Source organism: Danio aesculapii, chromosome 25 (assembly GCF_903798145.1).
Source record: "Danio aesculapii chromosome 25, fDanAes4.1, whole genome shotgun sequence".
Lineage (NCBI taxonomy): Eukaryota > Metazoa > Chordata > Actinopteri > Cypriniformes > Danionidae > Danio > Danio aesculapii.
In genome coordinates, this window is record NC_079459.1 from 20,650,458 (window position 1) to 20,669,493 (window position 19,036).

The 19,036-nt window shown below is 35.1% G+C and overlaps 1 protein-coding gene across 4 annotated transcripts in view; it reads left to right on the forward strand.

Annotated features, from left to right (window-relative positions):
- dyrk4 (dual-specificity tyrosine-(Y)-phosphorylation regulated kinase 4) overlaps positions 1-19,036 on the forward strand; it is a 57,052-nt gene that overhangs the window by 10,805 nt on the left and 27,211 nt on the right. Inside the window, exons 1-4 of one of the 4 annotated variants that reach the window (XM_056451518.1) lie at positions 3,658-4,288; positions 10,747-10,830; positions 13,815-13,958; positions 18,384-18,525. In XM_056451518.1, coding sequence (XP_056307493.1) covers positions 4,217-4,288; positions 10,747-10,830; positions 13,815-13,958; positions 18,384-18,525 — 442 coding nt within the window. In that variant the 5' untranslated portion in view covers positions 3,658-4,216. Of the gene's footprint in view, positions 1-3,657; positions 4,289-10,746; positions 10,831-13,814; positions 13,959-18,383; positions 18,526-19,036 lie in introns of those variants that run through there. The other 3 variants (XM_056451519.1, XM_056451520.1, XM_056451521.1) reach the window with 3 other exon arrangements.

The following is a 19,036-nucleotide window of genomic DNA, read 5'->3' on the forward strand; positions in this document are numbered from 1 at the left end:
AAAGTTTAATGTCATTTCGGCCTTTCATTCACACAACATCAGTGTTGTTCGAATTACATTGCAGTTGTACACGTGTACACAAATTACATTGCATTACGGGTTACAGATAGGAAAATACAACGCAATCCCATGCCAATTCGTAACCTTTTAATTTAGAGGCTAATTCATATTCATTTATATGATCTCATTCATACATTTTAGTACCATTTGATCATCCCCCAATTAGGGTTATGGGGTGGAGGTATTTGGGGTACACCTCCTTTTAAAAATCATATGTTATATACTAATTAAATTGTATTGTATTTGTATGAATTAGCCACTTTTATTAACATACATAAAATAGCTACATTTCCCAAAGAGACCAGGCTGAGAAATCTCATAATGCTTCAATTTTCATAGTCTTGTGGATAAGCAAAATGCTAGTTTTGGAAACAATGACATCACAGATATGAAGAAAAAGGAACGCCGCACGTAACAACCGATGACAACAACAATAGCGGATTACAGAGCTGCGTTTGTGCTGCAGGCGCTGCTAAGTATATTAGCACTATTAAAACAAAACCTGTTAATGTTGTCTCAACTAGACGACCAGTGAAGATGCATTAACAGTTACACTCGTTAGATATTTTTAAATCCACCATGGTGTCCAGTTTATGTCAGTATACTCATCACGCTAAAGAAGGACTTCATGCGCATGCTCACTGCATTCTTCTGTGATTTTAGTGTATACTGCAGCCTTGTCTGATGTTTACCTCCCACATAGCATATGTATTACAACCTTTTAACCCAGTTTTCTCATTTCCATGTGGACACAGACATTTATTGAAACGATAAATATAGAATATTGCAAGAGGCTAGGAGTATAATTATTATCAATAGTTTTTTGCATGTATATACTTATTTGACAGATATTTTCAAGTGATGTTACTCGCGACTTTTGTCTTGGATTTAATGCATCACCAAGACGCACAGTTTTAGCTAAGTGAACATAATCTCTGTTTAAGTTTTTAAGCATTTTAGACAGTGTTCAGACTGCTTTACAACATGTCAACTAACTCACACTATAGCATAAGTAGAGTATTAACACTTATTTTTAGATTTAGGGTTAGTAGAATAAGCCGACATGTAGTTAATCAACTTATAATCAACAGAATGGCTGTTGGGGGTCCTTTAAAATCAAGTATTTGCAGACAAACAACAAGCTGACATTTAATTGCAGTTTCTTATAGTTAGTAGAATGTCTAAAGTGGACCATTCAGTTTATTTCATTCATACAGACATGCAGTATTTCTCACCAATAATACATGTATTTTGTCAGCAAATGAGTCCTTTAATTTAATTAAGCACAGTGTTGATGTGAGTAGCTTTGGGCGATTTGACCTAAAATCAAAATCTTGATTATTTTAATATTTTAACTCGATTATGATTAATGAACGATTATTTTATTTATTTATTTTATTTCTTTGGCCTCACAGTTCACTGACAGGTTTGTATAGTAATTATGTTCACATATTACAAGTGAGAGATTTTTGAATGAAGGGTGCATTACTTGATTTTAAAAGGCTGCGGCTTACCATACCTATACGTTCGACGCAGAAGTACATTGTAAAACATAAATCTGTAAAATTTACGGTAAAAAACCTGCAGCTGTGGTTACCAGTATTTCACCGTTAAAAATACGGTACAAACCATAAAAGTAATTTCTCATTTTTACAGTAAACTACCGTATTTCATTAATTTATAGATGTAATATGTCTGTATTTTGAATTACCAACATCTTCACATCTTTTGTTACACAGTTAGACATGTTAGCACAGCCATATGCAGGTGGTGATGAGAAAGTTACATAATGAACCAAAGCTCATCACAATCAACTTTTCCCTCAAGCAGAGAAGTGAATCAGTATTAAGAAGGTGCTCAGTGTCATTCACAGAGCTACTAAACACCAGTATGGTAACATGCATAAAATTAAAGTCATGAAATAAACATTGTTAATCAACATTCGATGTAAGATAAACCTCTAATGTACATAACCGATGGGGAATCAGTTCTATAGTAATGTCAACAAAAAGCAAAAAGTGATGCAGGGAATTCTGGGAAAGTCAATTTACGGTTATTTAGCGTAAATATTAAGAAAACATACTGTTGAGCAAGTTATGGATTTTTACTGTAGCATTTTTACAGTTTTTTACCATTAAAATTATGGGCATTTTTTACAGTGTATAAATCAGCCTTAACAGAGCGGGGTCATGTGACTCCACACGTGGTAGGAAAAGTAATTGAAAAAAGTTACCTGGAAAAATTTGATCGATTTTAGGTTCTGAATGTCGATTTTAATTACTTTTCAATTAATCGCCCAGCCCTAGTTGTGAGATCTCAAAATGGTCTCTGTCACAAGAAGATACCACCTAAAGTACGCATGAAATGGATTTCTTTTACCCCTATGGTGACGTACAGTACATCTACTTGAAAGGGCATCTGAAATGAATTTTACAGATGGGATCTTACTATATTTGTTCAAACTACTGCCTCCCACTATGGCAGAAATGACATATGCAATGATAGCCCTGTTGTAAAAACTGATGTGACTGGAAGTGAAGAAAATTGTTTCGAGGGGGAGGGAAGGTTAGGATATACAGCTCAGTGGTTAGCATTGTCACCTCACAGCAAGAAGTTTGCTGGTTCGAGTCCTGGCTGGGCCAGGTGCCATATCTGTTTGGAGTTTGCATATCTTGCCTTGTTCGCATGGGTTTCCTTGTTCTGGGTTTTGTTTTCCCCACAGTCCAAGCACACGGAGTATAGTTGAATTGGGTAAACTAAATTAACTGTAGGCGACGCGGTGGCACAGTGAGTAGCACGTTCGTCTTACAGCAAAAAGGTCTCCCCTGCATGTTCTCTCCGTATTTGCGTGGGTTTCCTTCAAGTGCTCCGCTTTCCCTCACAATTCCAAAGACATGCGCTATAGGTGAATTGGGTATGCTAAAAATTGACCGTAGTGTATGTGTGTGAATGAGTGTGTATGGATGTTTCCCAGTGATGGGTTGCGGCTGGAAGGACATTCGGTGCGTAAAACATATGCTGTATAAGTTGGTGGTTCATTCCGCTGTGGCGACCCCATATTAATAAAGGGACTAAGCCAAAAAGAAAATGAATGAATGAATGAAATTAACTGTAGTGAATGCTTATGTGTGTGAATGAGAGAGTTGGGTAGTTCCCAGAGAGTTAGGTGCTGGGTTGCAGCTGAAAGGCCAACTGTTGATTCATTCCGCTGTGGCAAAGCTGATAAATAGTGAGAGAGTGAGATACGGTGCATATAAATAGAAGAAAAGTACATGTTGATTTCATGCTGACTTTAAGTGCAATCAACAGTCGAATCTTTGATTTTTCCCAGAGGAACTACACATTTTAGAATAAAATATCACTTTTTTTCCACAATTTGATTTTTCAAATCAAAGCCCACGCAATCACTGAGCTAATAATTTCAACCCAGGCTCATTCTGAGAATGCATAATTTTGAATGAGGGGCGTTTTCAGCTTTTGGCTCGCCCACTGCTCCTCTGACACTTTGAAATACACAGCGCTTTGCGAATGACGATGTACTGATAGGCGTTATTTATTAGGGTCCCGTCGTTCGTTGACAGATGGAAACTTAAAGAGAGGGCAGTAAACAGATAGTGGCAAAGGCGCTGCTGTTCATACCCAAAGCTCGTGTCAAAGCGAGGAAATTGTCAGCGAAGGCAAGTACACGCTAAAAAACTAAACTTCGCTCGTGTTATTAGAGCTCGTCTTGTACAGCTGCACATTCGGACATTGTGCCATAACTGTCCTGGATTACCACTTTAGGAGCGCCATGACTTGGCAAACAAACGCTGCGCGCTAGGATGGCAGGAATATGGGTTCAGTGATAGGTAAGCGCACGTAAACAAATCTATATAGAGTGCAGTCGAGGCTGGAAAACCTGAACAGGTGGCATATCTCGGGACATACACGTCAAGTGGAGCAGACCGACAGCTTGCCTCTTTTCGTTAATCCTCTGCTGACGACGCTTTTCAGCCCCTCTCCTCCTCGCCGGAGAAAGACTTCATTTCGTGAAGTTCTCGCCGCGGTTTAGCAGTGCTGACAGGACGGGCTCCGGTGTCTTACAGGATTCTGGAGATGCGCGTGCAAGTTTTCTGCTGGATTTAACAACAAGCGCATTCTTTCTTTCTCACTCCTTATGCCTTATGACTTGGATGTGTTGAATATACACGTGTCAAAAAGCGACATGTTTCCTGAAATTAATAACAAGGTAATGTATTATATCACTTTACGCTCTCCTACGGATGCGCTCTTGTAAATAAGTTAATTTTCTATGTGCAGCATAGTATTTGCTTGTTCTGGCTGCACTGGAGTATGAGCCTTTAATACGTTTAAATAATATGTTTAATATTTAAATGTTATTTTATATACATGACAATGTATTATACTTCACAGGTATTTGATTAATGATTCAATATTAACTATTAGTTTTAAAGTTTAACTTACACGGTGTATTTATTACCATACAGCCTATATAAAATACATACAGCTTATATATGTAAAAAAGCTTATTGTTTATTAAAAGGAAGGAATAAAGTAAGTTAACCACAAGATTGAAGTATTCAAACATAAGTCTGATACACTTATATTATTATACCTAAAAATATATCTTACTATTATTTACATATATTATAATTTAGCATATATGATGTGAGTATATAATACAGCTAAATAACTCTTTACAACTGCCAGTTTAACTGCATTTATGATTTATAGTTTGAGTAAAATTCCATTTTTGCTTTATTCTGCAAACAAATAACATGTCTTCCTAATTTAAAATAGATATGTTGTAATTTAGAGCATTGAAATAACATAAACCTGACATAATTTATAAAAATTTTAAACAAAATATCAATGTTTGAACCTTAGAATAATTATAAAAGTGAAACAATCCTGTTTTTCAATAACAACAAATAAAGGCATTTGTTATTCTGACCAATTTCTATGTGCATTGTTGACTTATTCAATTATATGTGTGTATAATCTATATAAAAGTATACTTTTCAGAAGCAGAAACTCTATTTACCATGCCAATTATTGCCGGGTACTAAACAACTGTCTCACGTTGTTTGTTTTTTGGTTGCTTTCTCAAATTTCATTGCATTTTACCTTCTAAGAAACTTAACTCACAGTAACACGAGAGCGCTTGATTGCGTTCTGTTCTGAGTATTTTCAGTTTTATTAGTATAATGCTATAGTGCAAGGTTACAAATAAATGATGTAAGTCCCAATCCTCTGTTCATCCCACCAGTCCATCATTGAGATTTTATTTTGCAGCTCTGTATAATGAAATAAACTGCACTGACAGCTGTATATTGTCAGAGATTGATGTTATTAGCACGCCTTGTAACTGCATGAGTATATTTGGTCTGAACATGTGATGGTTCGCTTGGTTTAAAATCCCCAGTGCCTAAGTATGAACTTAAGGCAATTGAACTTCAAGTTACTATGAAAGGCACAGAGAGTTCTGAGTATTAATATATATTAAAGGCATATGATGTATTTTTGATCCTTTCAGGGTGTGGTTTGAATTTTGCTCATGTCCATATTCTTTTTCAATGCAGTGACCCAAATTGGTCTGTCTTAGTATGAGCTACTAAAATGTGTAGGCATTGGCGTAGCTTAAATATCAATTAATCTGTTAAATAGCATAAGGGATGTAGGATTTGGGGAAATTCTAAAGTGAAAGTCATTTAGATATAAGTATCAGAGTAAACTAACACTAAAACCTAAAGTCAAATTTGTTTCATGAAATAAAATAAATATTTCCTGCAAAAAATAATAATAATAAAAAAAGTATGCTTTATTTTATTTAAGCTAGTTTGAAAAGTCAGTTAAAACAACAATAAATATAAAAATATACAAAAAAAATTCAAACAACAAAACACACTACTAGATTATAAACTAAAATTAAAATAAAAAATCAATGATATAAAATTTTAGAAAAATTAAGGATTCACTTGAAAACAAATAATTTTATGATGTGGCCAATATAAATTTTATATTTAGATAATAAAATAAAAATGTATTACTGTCAAAAATGTTCAAATTATATTGCAAATATAATGTATTTCATTTTTTTAGATTTGCTAAAAATTCTATTTTAGAGTATTGCATTTTAAAGCAAGTGTTTTAAATGCTAAAACATTTGTTTTAAAAGTCCCATGACAATGGGAGTCTTACTGAATTATTAGGTTTTTACATTTTTATTAGTTTATTTTGTTATCAGTTGTTAATTTTTAAAACTTTGTTAGGGATTACTAATAGAATACATTTAAGTGAGCGTTTGATAGTGAAATGATCATGCACAATTTGATATCTGATATCAACCAACACCAATAAATAAACAATAATGCAGACTGATAATCCTTTATGAAGAAGCAAACATATTTTCACCTATTTCATTGGCGAATGAACCTGACTGATTAATTTTCTTAAGAAAAGCGCTGACCCACAAATTGTAACACAAACCCTTTGGTCCCGAACATAGAAACTCAAAGGTGTTAATATTTGAATGAGTCTTTTAAAGCCAGAGGCTCACATTGCACATCTGACCGCACGCAGTCTAAATGCAACAAATTTTTACTGCCTGTTTTCTAAATACTTCTCTTTGTTGCTGTCTGTGTCCTCTCTGATCCCCCTCTAAGCCTGTACAGTGAATGAATCCAGATAAGACCCGACACATCTGCATAGCTAAACCCTCCGATTCTCTCTGCCAAAAACCACCATATGTTTTAGACTGACCCCTGTGGATTAAGGGTGTGAGAGAGCCATATTAGTTTGTATTTGGGTGTATTGTCTGTGTTTCTTGGTCAGCCTGTTTGACTTCTGCTCTATACTGTATTCACCAAATGAAACAAGTATTTTTACTCAAATATTACTTAAAGTTGGTTGTACTTGGGAAAAAAAGTTATGGGAACTCAGTAACTCAATTCATTAAGCAGAATCCAAATAGAATGAGTTAACGCTAATGCACAGTTCCAATCATGCTTTTATTTGGACTCTTACAGGAGATCAAATGTTAAAATTAAGTGTATTTTCTTGTGTTTTAGAGGGAGTGTTATATAGGGAGTTTTTTAGTGTTTAACAGTGTTATGTTGACACTAAAGGGATTTTGTTTGAGTTTTAAAGGTTTCCATTGTGCAGATGAGGAGAGCTTGTGGTGACAGTTGACCGAAGATCATTAGGATCATTTTTACTTCATTTTGAGGGCAATGAATGTGCACACATTAGCACAATTATAGTCTATTTTATGAGTAATTTAATGGAGTTTTATAAAACGAAACTAAGATCCAGAAACTCAATTCAATTAAATGTAAAAATGTACTTCGACATGCATTTCTAGGTCAAATGAATGCTACGGTGCAGTAGGATGGCAACAACTTTTGTTCCTTTTCACATCAATGATATTTACAGGAACATATTTTGGACGAATATAGGATTATTTCTGTGTAGCTTTTTTGCACATCACCAAATAAATACCACAAATCAACTAAACATTAGCTATGTTTAAAAAAACATGATGGAAACGCCAACATGCGGATCAATTTTGAAAATGCGCATAACAAACACACATGATGAAAACACACACTTTTTATTTGATAAGCACAGATGTGCATAAACTACGACGGAAACACTTTTACCTAACAAAATTCCAGTATGCGCATTACAGTTTTGTGACTTTTGTTATAAGAAGTCATGTAATGATAAAAATGTGTGTGAATGGACAAACCAGCAGGCTGAGCACATTGTAAAACATCTAAAATATTGTTTTGGTCATCCTAAAACGCCTGAACCATTGTTATTATATTATTAATTACCTCCAGAATTGTTAAGAGCCTCTGCTCCATGTCTCACGCCTTCAAACGCCACCATGCGTTCATTATGTGTCCGCATTGTCTTTTGAGGCATTGTCTTCTGAGGCTTCAAATCATTTAGCAAATAAGAAAAAGATTCACAGATTCGCTGTAAATTCCATTTTACTTTTGATATTTGGCGCCAGTAAATCAGAAAGTGACGATTTTGTTCTTTTTGACTCGGATGGAAACGCTGCTTTATTCGAATGTCCTTTATGTGATATTCCAGTTTTGCGCATAAATTTAATTAGCATTTTCGGATGGAAACATAGCTAGTGTCTATGATTTGTAATGAAATATGTTTGTCTCACCTATCCATCAACATATGGACAACTTTTCCAGCATTCTCAGATTGCCCAGTAGCTCACTTACTTGTGATGCAGAGCACTCGGATTCAATCCAGTGAAGCAATGTTCCACAAAACAGCTAAAATCAATGTAAAATCAAGGTGAATCTATGTGGCTGAGATTGACTTTCTCTAATGTTTGCTTTTTAAAACACTGTAGTAAAGAGTTTGTCAATCGTTAGCAAGGTGATCTGTAGGACAAGTCTCGCCTTCTCATGGATTTGCACAAAAAGGATGTGTATCTGACACGTATAACAAAACGTAGCCTAAGTAACGTATTTCAGATTCGCAAAAATGTAAACAGCACCCTCTAGTGGATTTGTAATCTGAAACGTGCAGTGAAACATACCCAGAGCATTGTTTTTTCCGGAAAAAAATGTAAGCTGAGGCATGTATTTGTATTTTATTTAAGTTTCATATGTGCATTTGATTGTAATTATAATTTAACATAATATTTTGTGAAGTTCACATTACTCATAAATATTAGTTTTTAGATTTAAATGGTTTGTTCAGTTTCCTTAACTTGTTCTGTTTTACAGTGTACCGCTATGCGTTTAACATGCTCTGTTTGTATGGCAGCCCATACCGAGAGGCGCTAAGTTTAGCTGGGGCTTTTCATCTGTCCTTATGTTGTCTGTCAGCGCTATTGACGCAAGCTCAGACCTGATTAAGATGGATGTGGGCCCGTTTACTCGCGGGTCCGCAATCATGAGTGATTGTAGTCATCGCTGATATCCTTGATGGCTCGAGGGGGAATATTAGTTGGGAGATGATTGCTGTGAAGTGTGAAGCATCAAGTCAAGGAGTCTAGACGTCACTGATGCCCTTTGCAAGAAAAAGAAATTCAGAAATAAAAGAAGAAAAAAACTGGCAGATTTGCTTGCCAAATCACTTAAAAATACAGTAAAAATGTAAACATCTACAGAACAACCTATGAAAATAATGAATAATATTTACACTAATACATTTTCTTTTCAGCTTAGTCCCTTTATTAATCGTCGCCACAGCAGAATTAACTGTCAACTTATCCAGCACATGTTTTACTCAGCGGATGCCCTACCAGCAGCAACCCACCACTGGGAAAAATTAAACTAATATAAACTATGAACATAAAAGTATACATATATATTTAAAAACTTACTGAAAATGAGAAAACACAACTAAATTACCAAACTAAAATGAACATTATAGAAACTACTATACTAAAATAACATAACTACGCTGTAAAAAAAATCCTGGTTGCCTTAAATTCTTAAGGCAATTTTTAATCAAATTAACCTTATTAGTCCATTGAACTTATTTTATGTTAAACTGACTTAAAACAGCTTGCATATTTTATAAAATTAAGTTAGAACATGATTAACATCATATACTAACATTTAATAAGTTACAATGAATTAATGGCTAATTATTCATAATTTTTTTACAGTGTAATAACATTTTAATTTTTAAATATATTATAATTATAAAAATATATATAATTATAATTATAAACAACATGTACTGTAAAAAATGCTGGGTTCCACACTATTCCTTGTCCCAACAGAAATTAAGTTAGAATGATTGTTTTTTTTACAAATTTAAGTGGATTGAATGTAAAACAATTAAGTTGAAAAAAAATTAAGTTAAAAAAAAAAAACAACTCAAAAATTGTGTTGTTTCTGCTGATTTTTATTAATTAATTTAGAAAAACTGCAAAAATCATTTATAGAGTATGCACTGAAAAAAAAAGTTCTTTAAAATTGTTGCAAACTATTTATACGTTTTGAATTTAAACAAACAAATTAAATTTAGTGATGTTCAACCTAATTTGTTTGTTTAAATTCTGCCCATATAAACTGTTTAAAACCACTTAACTTAAAAGTAAATTAGTAAATCCAAGGAGTCATCTTTGAATAAATTTTTCACTGTTTTTTTTTTTACAAAAAGAGAAAGAAATCAAACAATAAATCTACCAAAATTGAGTAAAATTGTGAACTTATTTTCAGATTATTCTGTAAACTTTCCTATTTAATTTAACTGACAAAAAATTTAATTAGTGGTCGTAAACAGGTTTACATTATAAATAACTTTCTACTATATACTTAAAACTAATTTACAAAAGAAATCCTGTTTTTAATCCCTCCAAAATGTTAAAATGTTGATCTTTTACTGTTTATCCTTATAAATAATATAAAAACGTATTGAATACCTATTGAAATCATGCACTTTAACTTCTTTACTGTAGCTTTTTCACAGTTATCACAATCATATTTACAGTGTGATGTGAGGCCAAACTGATCATCTGTCGTGAACGAGGGCGTCATCGAAATAGCTTTTGAATTGAAATCAAGAAAGCTCAGTGTACTGAAGATGAGTCATTGGGCTGTGTTGAATAACAGAAATGATTCGCACAGTTATATAGGCATCATCCCACACGTACGACTGCGGATGTTCATGACGTCTCTCCTCCGCTCTCTTTCACAGTCAGCCAGACCCGAGGCTTTCCCTCACCCACACAGGGCACAGGCCGACAACACTAAAATAGGATCCAACTGCACCTACACACAGGTGAGCCCATGGTCATGGAGAAAAAACATAAGCGCTGATGATTTGATCGAGATGATGCACAAAGGGAGGAAATCTATGAGGAGGCGCAGAGGAATTTTGTTCAACTGATGAATTGAAATGTCAAGGACGCAAAGCAGTCCAACAAGGCTGGAAGAACTTTAACTAGCTATTGAATTTAATTTGGGGTCAGTACATTGCTTGCATTGATGGTTGCATGAAAATACTTCAAACTCACATCAAAAGGTGCTTTATTGTGGTTTAGGTTATTAAAATGTTGAAAGACTGTTCAATGTATGGTGCTTTTATGGTATTTTGCGTATTTGTAGACACTAAATTGAGCTAACGTGAGAGTAACAGCATGTTAAAGGGATAGTTCACCCAAACATTTACTCACTATTTACTCAAACCTTTTATGAATTTCTTTATTCTTAAACACAACAGTAGTTCATTTGAAGAAAGATGAAAATCAGTAACCATTGACTTGTTAAAGGGATAGTTCACACAAAAATGCACTCACTAGTTACTCAAATCTTTTATGAGTTTCTTTTTAGTTAACTACAAAGTAGATACTTTGAAGAAAGATGAAATTCAGTAACCATTGACTTGTTAAAGGGATAGTACACACAAAAATTCTCTCACTAGTTACTCAAATCTTTTATGAGTTTCTTTTTAGTTAAATACAAAGTAGATACTTTGAAGAAAGATGAAAATCAGTAACCATTGACTTGTTAAAACAACTGTTCACCCAAAAAATCACTCACAGTTACTCAAATCTTTAATTCTGTTGAAACAAAGTAGATATTTTGAAGAAAGATGAAAATCAGTAACCATTGACTTGTTAAAAGGATTGTTCACCTAAAAATTCACTCACAGTTACTCAAATCTTTAATTCTGTTGAAACAAAGTAGATATTTTGAAGAAGGGTGAAAATCAGTAACCATTGACTTGTTAAAGGGATAGTTCACCCAAACATTTACTCACTATTTACGCAAACCTTTTATGAATTTCTTTATTCTTAAACACAACAGTAGATCATTTGAAGAAAGATGAAAATCGGTAACCATTGACTTGTTAAAGGGATAGTTTACACAAAAATTCACTTACTAGTAACTCAAATCTTTTATGAGTTTCTTTTTAGTTAAATACAAAGTAGATACTTTGAAGAAAGATGAAAATCAGTAACCATTGACTTGTTAAAAGGATTGCTCACCCAAAAATTCACTCACTATTTACTCAAACCATTTTTATGAATTTCTAAATTCTGTTAAACACACAAAAAAAGATATTTTGAAGAAAGATGAAAATCAGTCACTATTGACTTGTTTAACAAAGGAAGTCGAAGGTTACAGGTTTCCACCCTTCTTCAAAATATCTTCTTTTGTGTTCGATATTAAAAAAGAAAGGTTTGTGACAAGTTAAGTATAAGCAAATGAGGATGTTTTGGGTGAACTGTCCCTTTGAGAAAGAAGTCTGTTTAAAATAAATTTGTTTTTTTTTTTACTTCCTTTACATCAAATAATAAAAATGAATCTCTTTTAAGCAGAGATGCCCAAACTAGGGCCTGCAGGCCAAAGTTAGCCCTTTGTATCATTTGATTTGACCCGCCAGAGGGAAAATGATTGCGAAGGATTGGGGAATGCCTTTAACAGAGATTCTCATTTATATTTTAATGTAACTTTTTGTTTGTTTGTTTGATTGTTGAGCTACAAAAAAAGCAAACTTGAAATTAAATGTTTCAATAAATGTTGTAAATGAATCAGATTTTTTTTTTTAAATGTACATACTGTCACTTAACGAATAAGGGACAAAGCAGAAGACATGAGTGTGCAAATTACTGGCAAAGGCAGGTTCAGCAGAGTGTATTTGGCATTGCACTCCATTGTTTAATAAATGGGTTTTTAAAAATGGTTTTATTGTAATAAGTTCATTAAAATAATATACATTTTCCAAAAAACTGAATGCATTTGTAAATACTATGGAAGTATTTTTTCTATTTATTTATAAATATTATGGAAGTGACAAACTACAAGCTTTACATGTTTATATCAGTTTTATATCTTCTAAACGCAAATTTTGGAGCCCACTAGCTTATAGATATCTTAAAAACTAACAATACTGATACTAACATCTAAAAAACTTTATCTTAATATTATGGGACCTTTAAATCTGCACATTTTCATTCACCTGATGCTTTAGCATGAATAGGTTCTTCCGTTGTATCTCCGCTATCTATAGATGACAATAGACGATCCCTCCAAGCACCTATGGAAAGCATTTGTGTTAAATCTTTAATGTTGAGGGTGATCTCTTCACACGCACCTCTAATAAAGCACCTGGCATGGATTCAGCTGTGGGTTTTAATGCTCAGCTGCTGTACCTGAATTGTTTACGTGGAGCCTACTGTATTCTTGTAGGTCTCTGCAGGTTCCCCCAAAGCTATATTTAGCTTCTGTTTCTATGCGTCACGATCAAGTTGGCAGATGCCGCAGTATCACCGGAACATATGAAATTGAATATCGCATCTATCTATAGACACACATGCTCTTTTTTCAGCCCAGAAGTTTGTCGAGCGTTGGCTTTGAACCGTGAGATGGGGGAAAACCTGCGAGCTACGAATGAGCCCCTCCCTTGTGCGGTGCCCTACATTCGCTTCACAGCAAACCTTTCGTTAAAATCCTTCCAAAAGAACATACTGACAAAATGAAGAAGCGTGCAAGAGAAACCCTGTATACCTTATTCTTATTATGTATCAGATTTATAATATATAGTGTGATTCTGAAAGCCTGCCCAATCGCTGCTTTTGTCCCCACCTCAGTCTAAAGCTGAAATTCCATCCTCCACGCAGGGGGTCGGTTCACTGGGGCCGTTGGCCACGCAGCTTGTGTGAAGCTCACGTATCTTTCCCCCCGTTGGCCCTTGTTACTGATTTGTAGAGTTTTTAATGTTAAACGGTGCTCAGTGTATTGTATTCTTTTCTTTTCTAGAAGTGTGGGACAGGCGTTGGTACTTTGCCCCAACTAGAGGCTCCTGTCAAGCAAGTTTTGGTGACCAATGGCAAACTTCTGCATTCGAATGGAACCTTACCAAGCATTGTCAAACAGTTGGTGCAAAGCACTCAGGGGAATCAGGTAAGATAACACCTGCTGTAAAACATAACACAACCTTTTTAGAATTCGAAAAAAATGGTAAACACTAGGCATCATTTAATATATCAAAGTTAGAATCTCAGACTGACTGCAAAAGGTTTGGAGTGCTTTGGAGTTTTTAATGGTCAAGGGCACAACAAGAGGTTAAATGACTGACATTGTAAACCAGTCACAGTTCATTTTGTTTAGTTAACTCTAACTACAGTAACCCATACAAAACTGTGCAGGAACCCTATAGATGTCATCCAATATTAAAAACACTTCAAAACTACTGAGGTGTTTTCAATGCCAGTGGTCCACTGGTATGGCATCTGATGCAATTGAGTGTGTCAGATTATTTTTGAGTATCTACTGTATACAGAGTATAAATGCAACCACAATTATTTACCTCTCAAGCTGTAAGACACTCTGCATCCCAAATTGCATACTTATGCACTATTCTAAATCATTTTTCAGTATAAATAGTGTAAGTAGTTTGTTCACACTGAAAACTCTACGAATAAAAATAATAAGTGCACTTTAATTACCCTGATGATGCACTCATTCAACCGGTAAAATTAAGTGTGGAATGATGGACACTTCACCAAAGAGCATAAAATCAGATGCTAAGCTTTTTTACTTCACGCACTCAACAGCTGCTGCTCTGCTCATGTAGCGGAAGGGGTGGAGCTTTCAGGCACTCATGTAGTATCCACTTGTTAAATCATGACGTATGGGTGACGTATGGAATACTGTTTCAGGGTCCATGCCGCTACTCATTTGAAATGAAAAAATATTCGTTTATGGCTTTTTAGTCCATTAAAGTGATTTTTATATAAAATCATAGTGTACACAACAGTCTTTGGACTTGCTGCACCACAAATACCAAATTTTTAACAATTATATAAAATTGATCACTTTCTAGCCATCTGATATTAGGCATGGATATATATATTGTGATCGTGATTTTCGACAGTATTACAGCACTGTAAATGTTTATTATTACCATTTGATGAGTCTCTCCATACAGTTTGATAGAGAGCTTGGACCCGGAAGCTGCTTCGCGTGACGTCACACTTGACAAGTTATAGAGCCTCCCGGTGGTGAATACGGTTATAGTCATGGCAGGTATTATTTGGTAGTTTGGTCATTTATTTCACTAATTTTGGCAACCGACAAACGTCATCAGGGAAACGGTTTGAATTTCCACTTAGTGAAAAAACCATTAGTGTTCTATTTGGGACAACACTAAATACATATACTATGCTGTTGAGTGTGTAAGTGCAAAAGTACATAGTGCATAGTGTGCCATTTGGGATGCAGCTAGAGTGTTGCTTATTTACATTGTAATATACATACAGTGATTTTTAAAACATAACGTTGATTTTTTTTGTCCTTTATAACATTCGATAAATGTAACCTCTGGTCATTTATAAGCTTCTATCACTTCTTTACTGGAATCCTCACCTACATCTCATTTAAGATCTCTGGTAATCTTTGCTTTTCACAACTTCATGACTTTCTTTAATCTGAAGAATGAACAGGTCACTCAAGAATATTACACAGCACTTCTTTAATTAAGCTTCAGTTGATTTGGATTTCTTCATTGGAATGATTGTGCTGTTGGAAGGTGAAATGATCTTCACTCTATAGACTATAGAGTAAGATTCACCATACATTTCCCAACTTTGTAAATCAGGAGTGCACAAACCCGTTCCTGACGGGTCACAAACCTGCAGAGTTTATCTTCAACTCTAATTAAACTCGCCTCCCCCATTTCTCTATTTGGGGGACCAGCCATTTGTAATGTCCAAAATCATTGTGAATTTCATTGATTGCTCTCATTCTATCCCATAGTGCACCAACATCACAAGTCCAAGTTATTATAGTCTCGACAGCTCAACCCATAATGCATTATAATGGTCATGCTGATTTAATTCCTGTTTGTCAATTGAAGATGACACTTGCAGCTGAGTCATCCATCCATCTTTGGACTCTTGCAATCTGGAGAGTTCAAGTATAATGAACAGTGTGACAGAGTGAATGAGTCAAATGAAGAGCTACAGCCTTTCTGGCGCAACCAGTGTTGGAATTACTAATATTCACTCATTTTCATTTACTCATTCGAGTGGACTAATTTAGGGAATGGTGAACAAATAATATCAGGGCCATTACAAGGTTTTTTAGGCTTGTTGAAGCTAAACATAAGGACGCTGGCACTCCAGGATCAGGATTACAATAGAAAAACTGGGCGTTATGCTCTAAATCAGGGGTCTCCGAATCTTGTTCCTAGGCAGTTCAGCTCCATTCCTAATTTAAAATCCGAACTATGAGAGTCATGATTTTCAGACACACTGTAAGCTTCCTGATAGGTATGTTGGAGGTAAAATCTTCATGAGCAGGATTGGACACCGCTGTGGTAAATTGCTAAGCATCAAATGCTACCAGGCTTTCAAGTATTTCGTGGAGTTACTTGGAGATGCAAAGTCTCAGACTAACACAGGGGTCACCAAACTAGTTTATGGAGGGCTGGTGTCCTGCAGAGTTTAACTCCTACCCTAATCAAACACACCTAAACAAGCTAATTAAGGTCTTACTAGGTATACTTGAAACATCCAGGCAGATGAGTTGAGGCAAATTGGAGCTAAACTCTACATGGACACTGACTGGCCCTTCAGGACTGAGATTGGTGACCCCTGGCCTAACACATCATGTCCACAGATTTACATGCATTCATGCATTTGGTAGAAATTGTTTACAACTATGAGAAAGAGCGCTAGTTAGGACCAAAAGGAAAAGCAGAAGACTTTTGTAGAGACTGTTTGTATTGTAGATATGTTACAAACAAGAAGCTGAACAAATATGAACTGTGACTAGTTTCTTTAATTGTCAGATGACCTCTTGAGTGGTTCTTGATCAATGAAAACTGTCAACGCAAAAGTCAACATAGGCTCATTGTGAATACCAACCCCTGTATACATTTCTGGAGGGCACGAATTATGTAGCCAGAGCTACGTATAGCTGCATTTCGTCTTTAAAATGAATGATACAAGGGGTTATAATGCCGCAGATAGCTTCTGTTTCTTTTTGCGCTACCAGCTGACTGCTTACCTCGACTTTTACACTGTTACCAGTTTGCCTAGTAACTCGCCACATACATTGGCGGACTTGAGACTCAGAGCGGAGTTGACCGCGACGATTGGGTTTGAGTCTGGCAAAGAGCGGTTCCAGAAAGCAGGTAAAACAAAAACAAAAAAAGGAAAAAAAAGAAATAAAGAAAAAATAAACAAATAAATAACAGGGTGAGAACGTGGTAAGATCTGAAAATGTGGTAAAAATCAGGTGAGGGCTTTTCTTTTTCTACATTGCTTTTGAAAACACTATAGGTTGGGTTTAAGGAAAGGGGTGGGTGGGGGGATCGTTTGGTAGGTCAGTCAATCAGTCGACAGCGGCTTCTGGAGGATTTACTCAAGAATAGCAGGCGCAAATGGCACTCGAGAGAAATTTGAGATCTGAAAAAGTGTGCACAGAAGCCTCTGGAGGATTTGCGAAAAACAAAAACTGCAAAAAAACGTACCTCCTGGGACATATTTGGTGCTCTCCAGATATGCATAAAGGGGTACGTATCAATAATGAGCCTGGGTTGGATAAAGTTCAGACCTTCTGCCATGTGTCTGTGCAAGGCTAATGTTGGGTGTGTTTCCCAAATAACAACATAAGTCACAGCTGGACTACCAAAGTACAATATCAATATCATTCTATAAATAAACTATGTAGTGCAGGGGTGCCCAATCCTGTTCCTGGAGATCTACTTTCCTGCAGAGTTCAGCTCAAACCCTGATCAAACACAACTAAACCAACTAAGTAGGTGACGGAGCACTTGTCTATTAAAGACAGGTGTGTTTAAACAAAGGTTGCAGCTGAACTCTGCAGGGAGGTAGATCTCCAGGAACAGGGTTGGGCACCCCTGATGTATTGACCAGTGTTTTCCAAACTGTCCACTACTTAAGGCCACTACTGAAGGGGCTTTTTGGTGATTTTTTTATATGATTAAATAAATTAATATAATTATTTTTAGATAATTGTTCCATGCACTATATATACACTGTAAAAAAGTGATTAGTTACTTTACTTTAAATAAGTAAGCAAGCCCGTTGCCTTAAAAGCAACATTTTATAATTGCACACATTTGTTTACTTAATAATTATAAGGTAACTAGTTTACTCTCTTTTATTTTAAGTAAAGTCAACTAATCGCTTTTTACAGTGTATACATGTTATGTATGTTATTATCATGTATGTAAAAATGACATAAAGTAGAATAAAATGCAGGTTAGTTAATAAAGACAGTTTCTGAGTGTACAATCCATATAGTATAATAGTCTAAACGTCTGCATAATTCATCCTTGCTTCATTTCTTATAACACAGGAGGAGAGACCAAGGCCGCAGTTTCCCAATCGCTTTGGTTCATCAGTGGAAAACCTGTCTGAATCCTTAACCAGGAGCATTATTAATAAGTTCGAGAAGATCAGAACATATGAAGGACAGAGGCTGCCAATGTCTCCAACAAGTACGACATGCATTTCTTAAAATTAATAAATCAATATAGTCAACATTTGCTCCTAAAATAACTAAAAATGGCATTGGTCTGTTTTGCTTTTTCAGATATTTCTCTGGTTAATTGGATCATGTAGTTTATAACATATTATGTTATATACAGTTAAAGGCAGAATTATTAGCCCCCTCTGAATTATTAGCCCCCCTGTTTTCCTCAATTTATGTTTAACGGAGAGAAGATTTTTTTAACACATTTCTAAACATAATAGTTTTAATAACTCATCTCTAATAACTGATTTATTTTATCTTTGCCATGATGACAGTAAATAATATTTTACTAGATATTTTTCAAGACACTTCTATACAGCTTAAAGTGACATTTAAAGGCTTAACTAGGTTAATTAGGCTAACTGGGCAGGTTAGGGTAATTAGGCAAGTTATTGTATAACGATGGTTTGTTCTGTATCGAAAAAATAGGCGAATAATTTTGACCTTAAAATGGATCATAAAATATTAAAAACTGC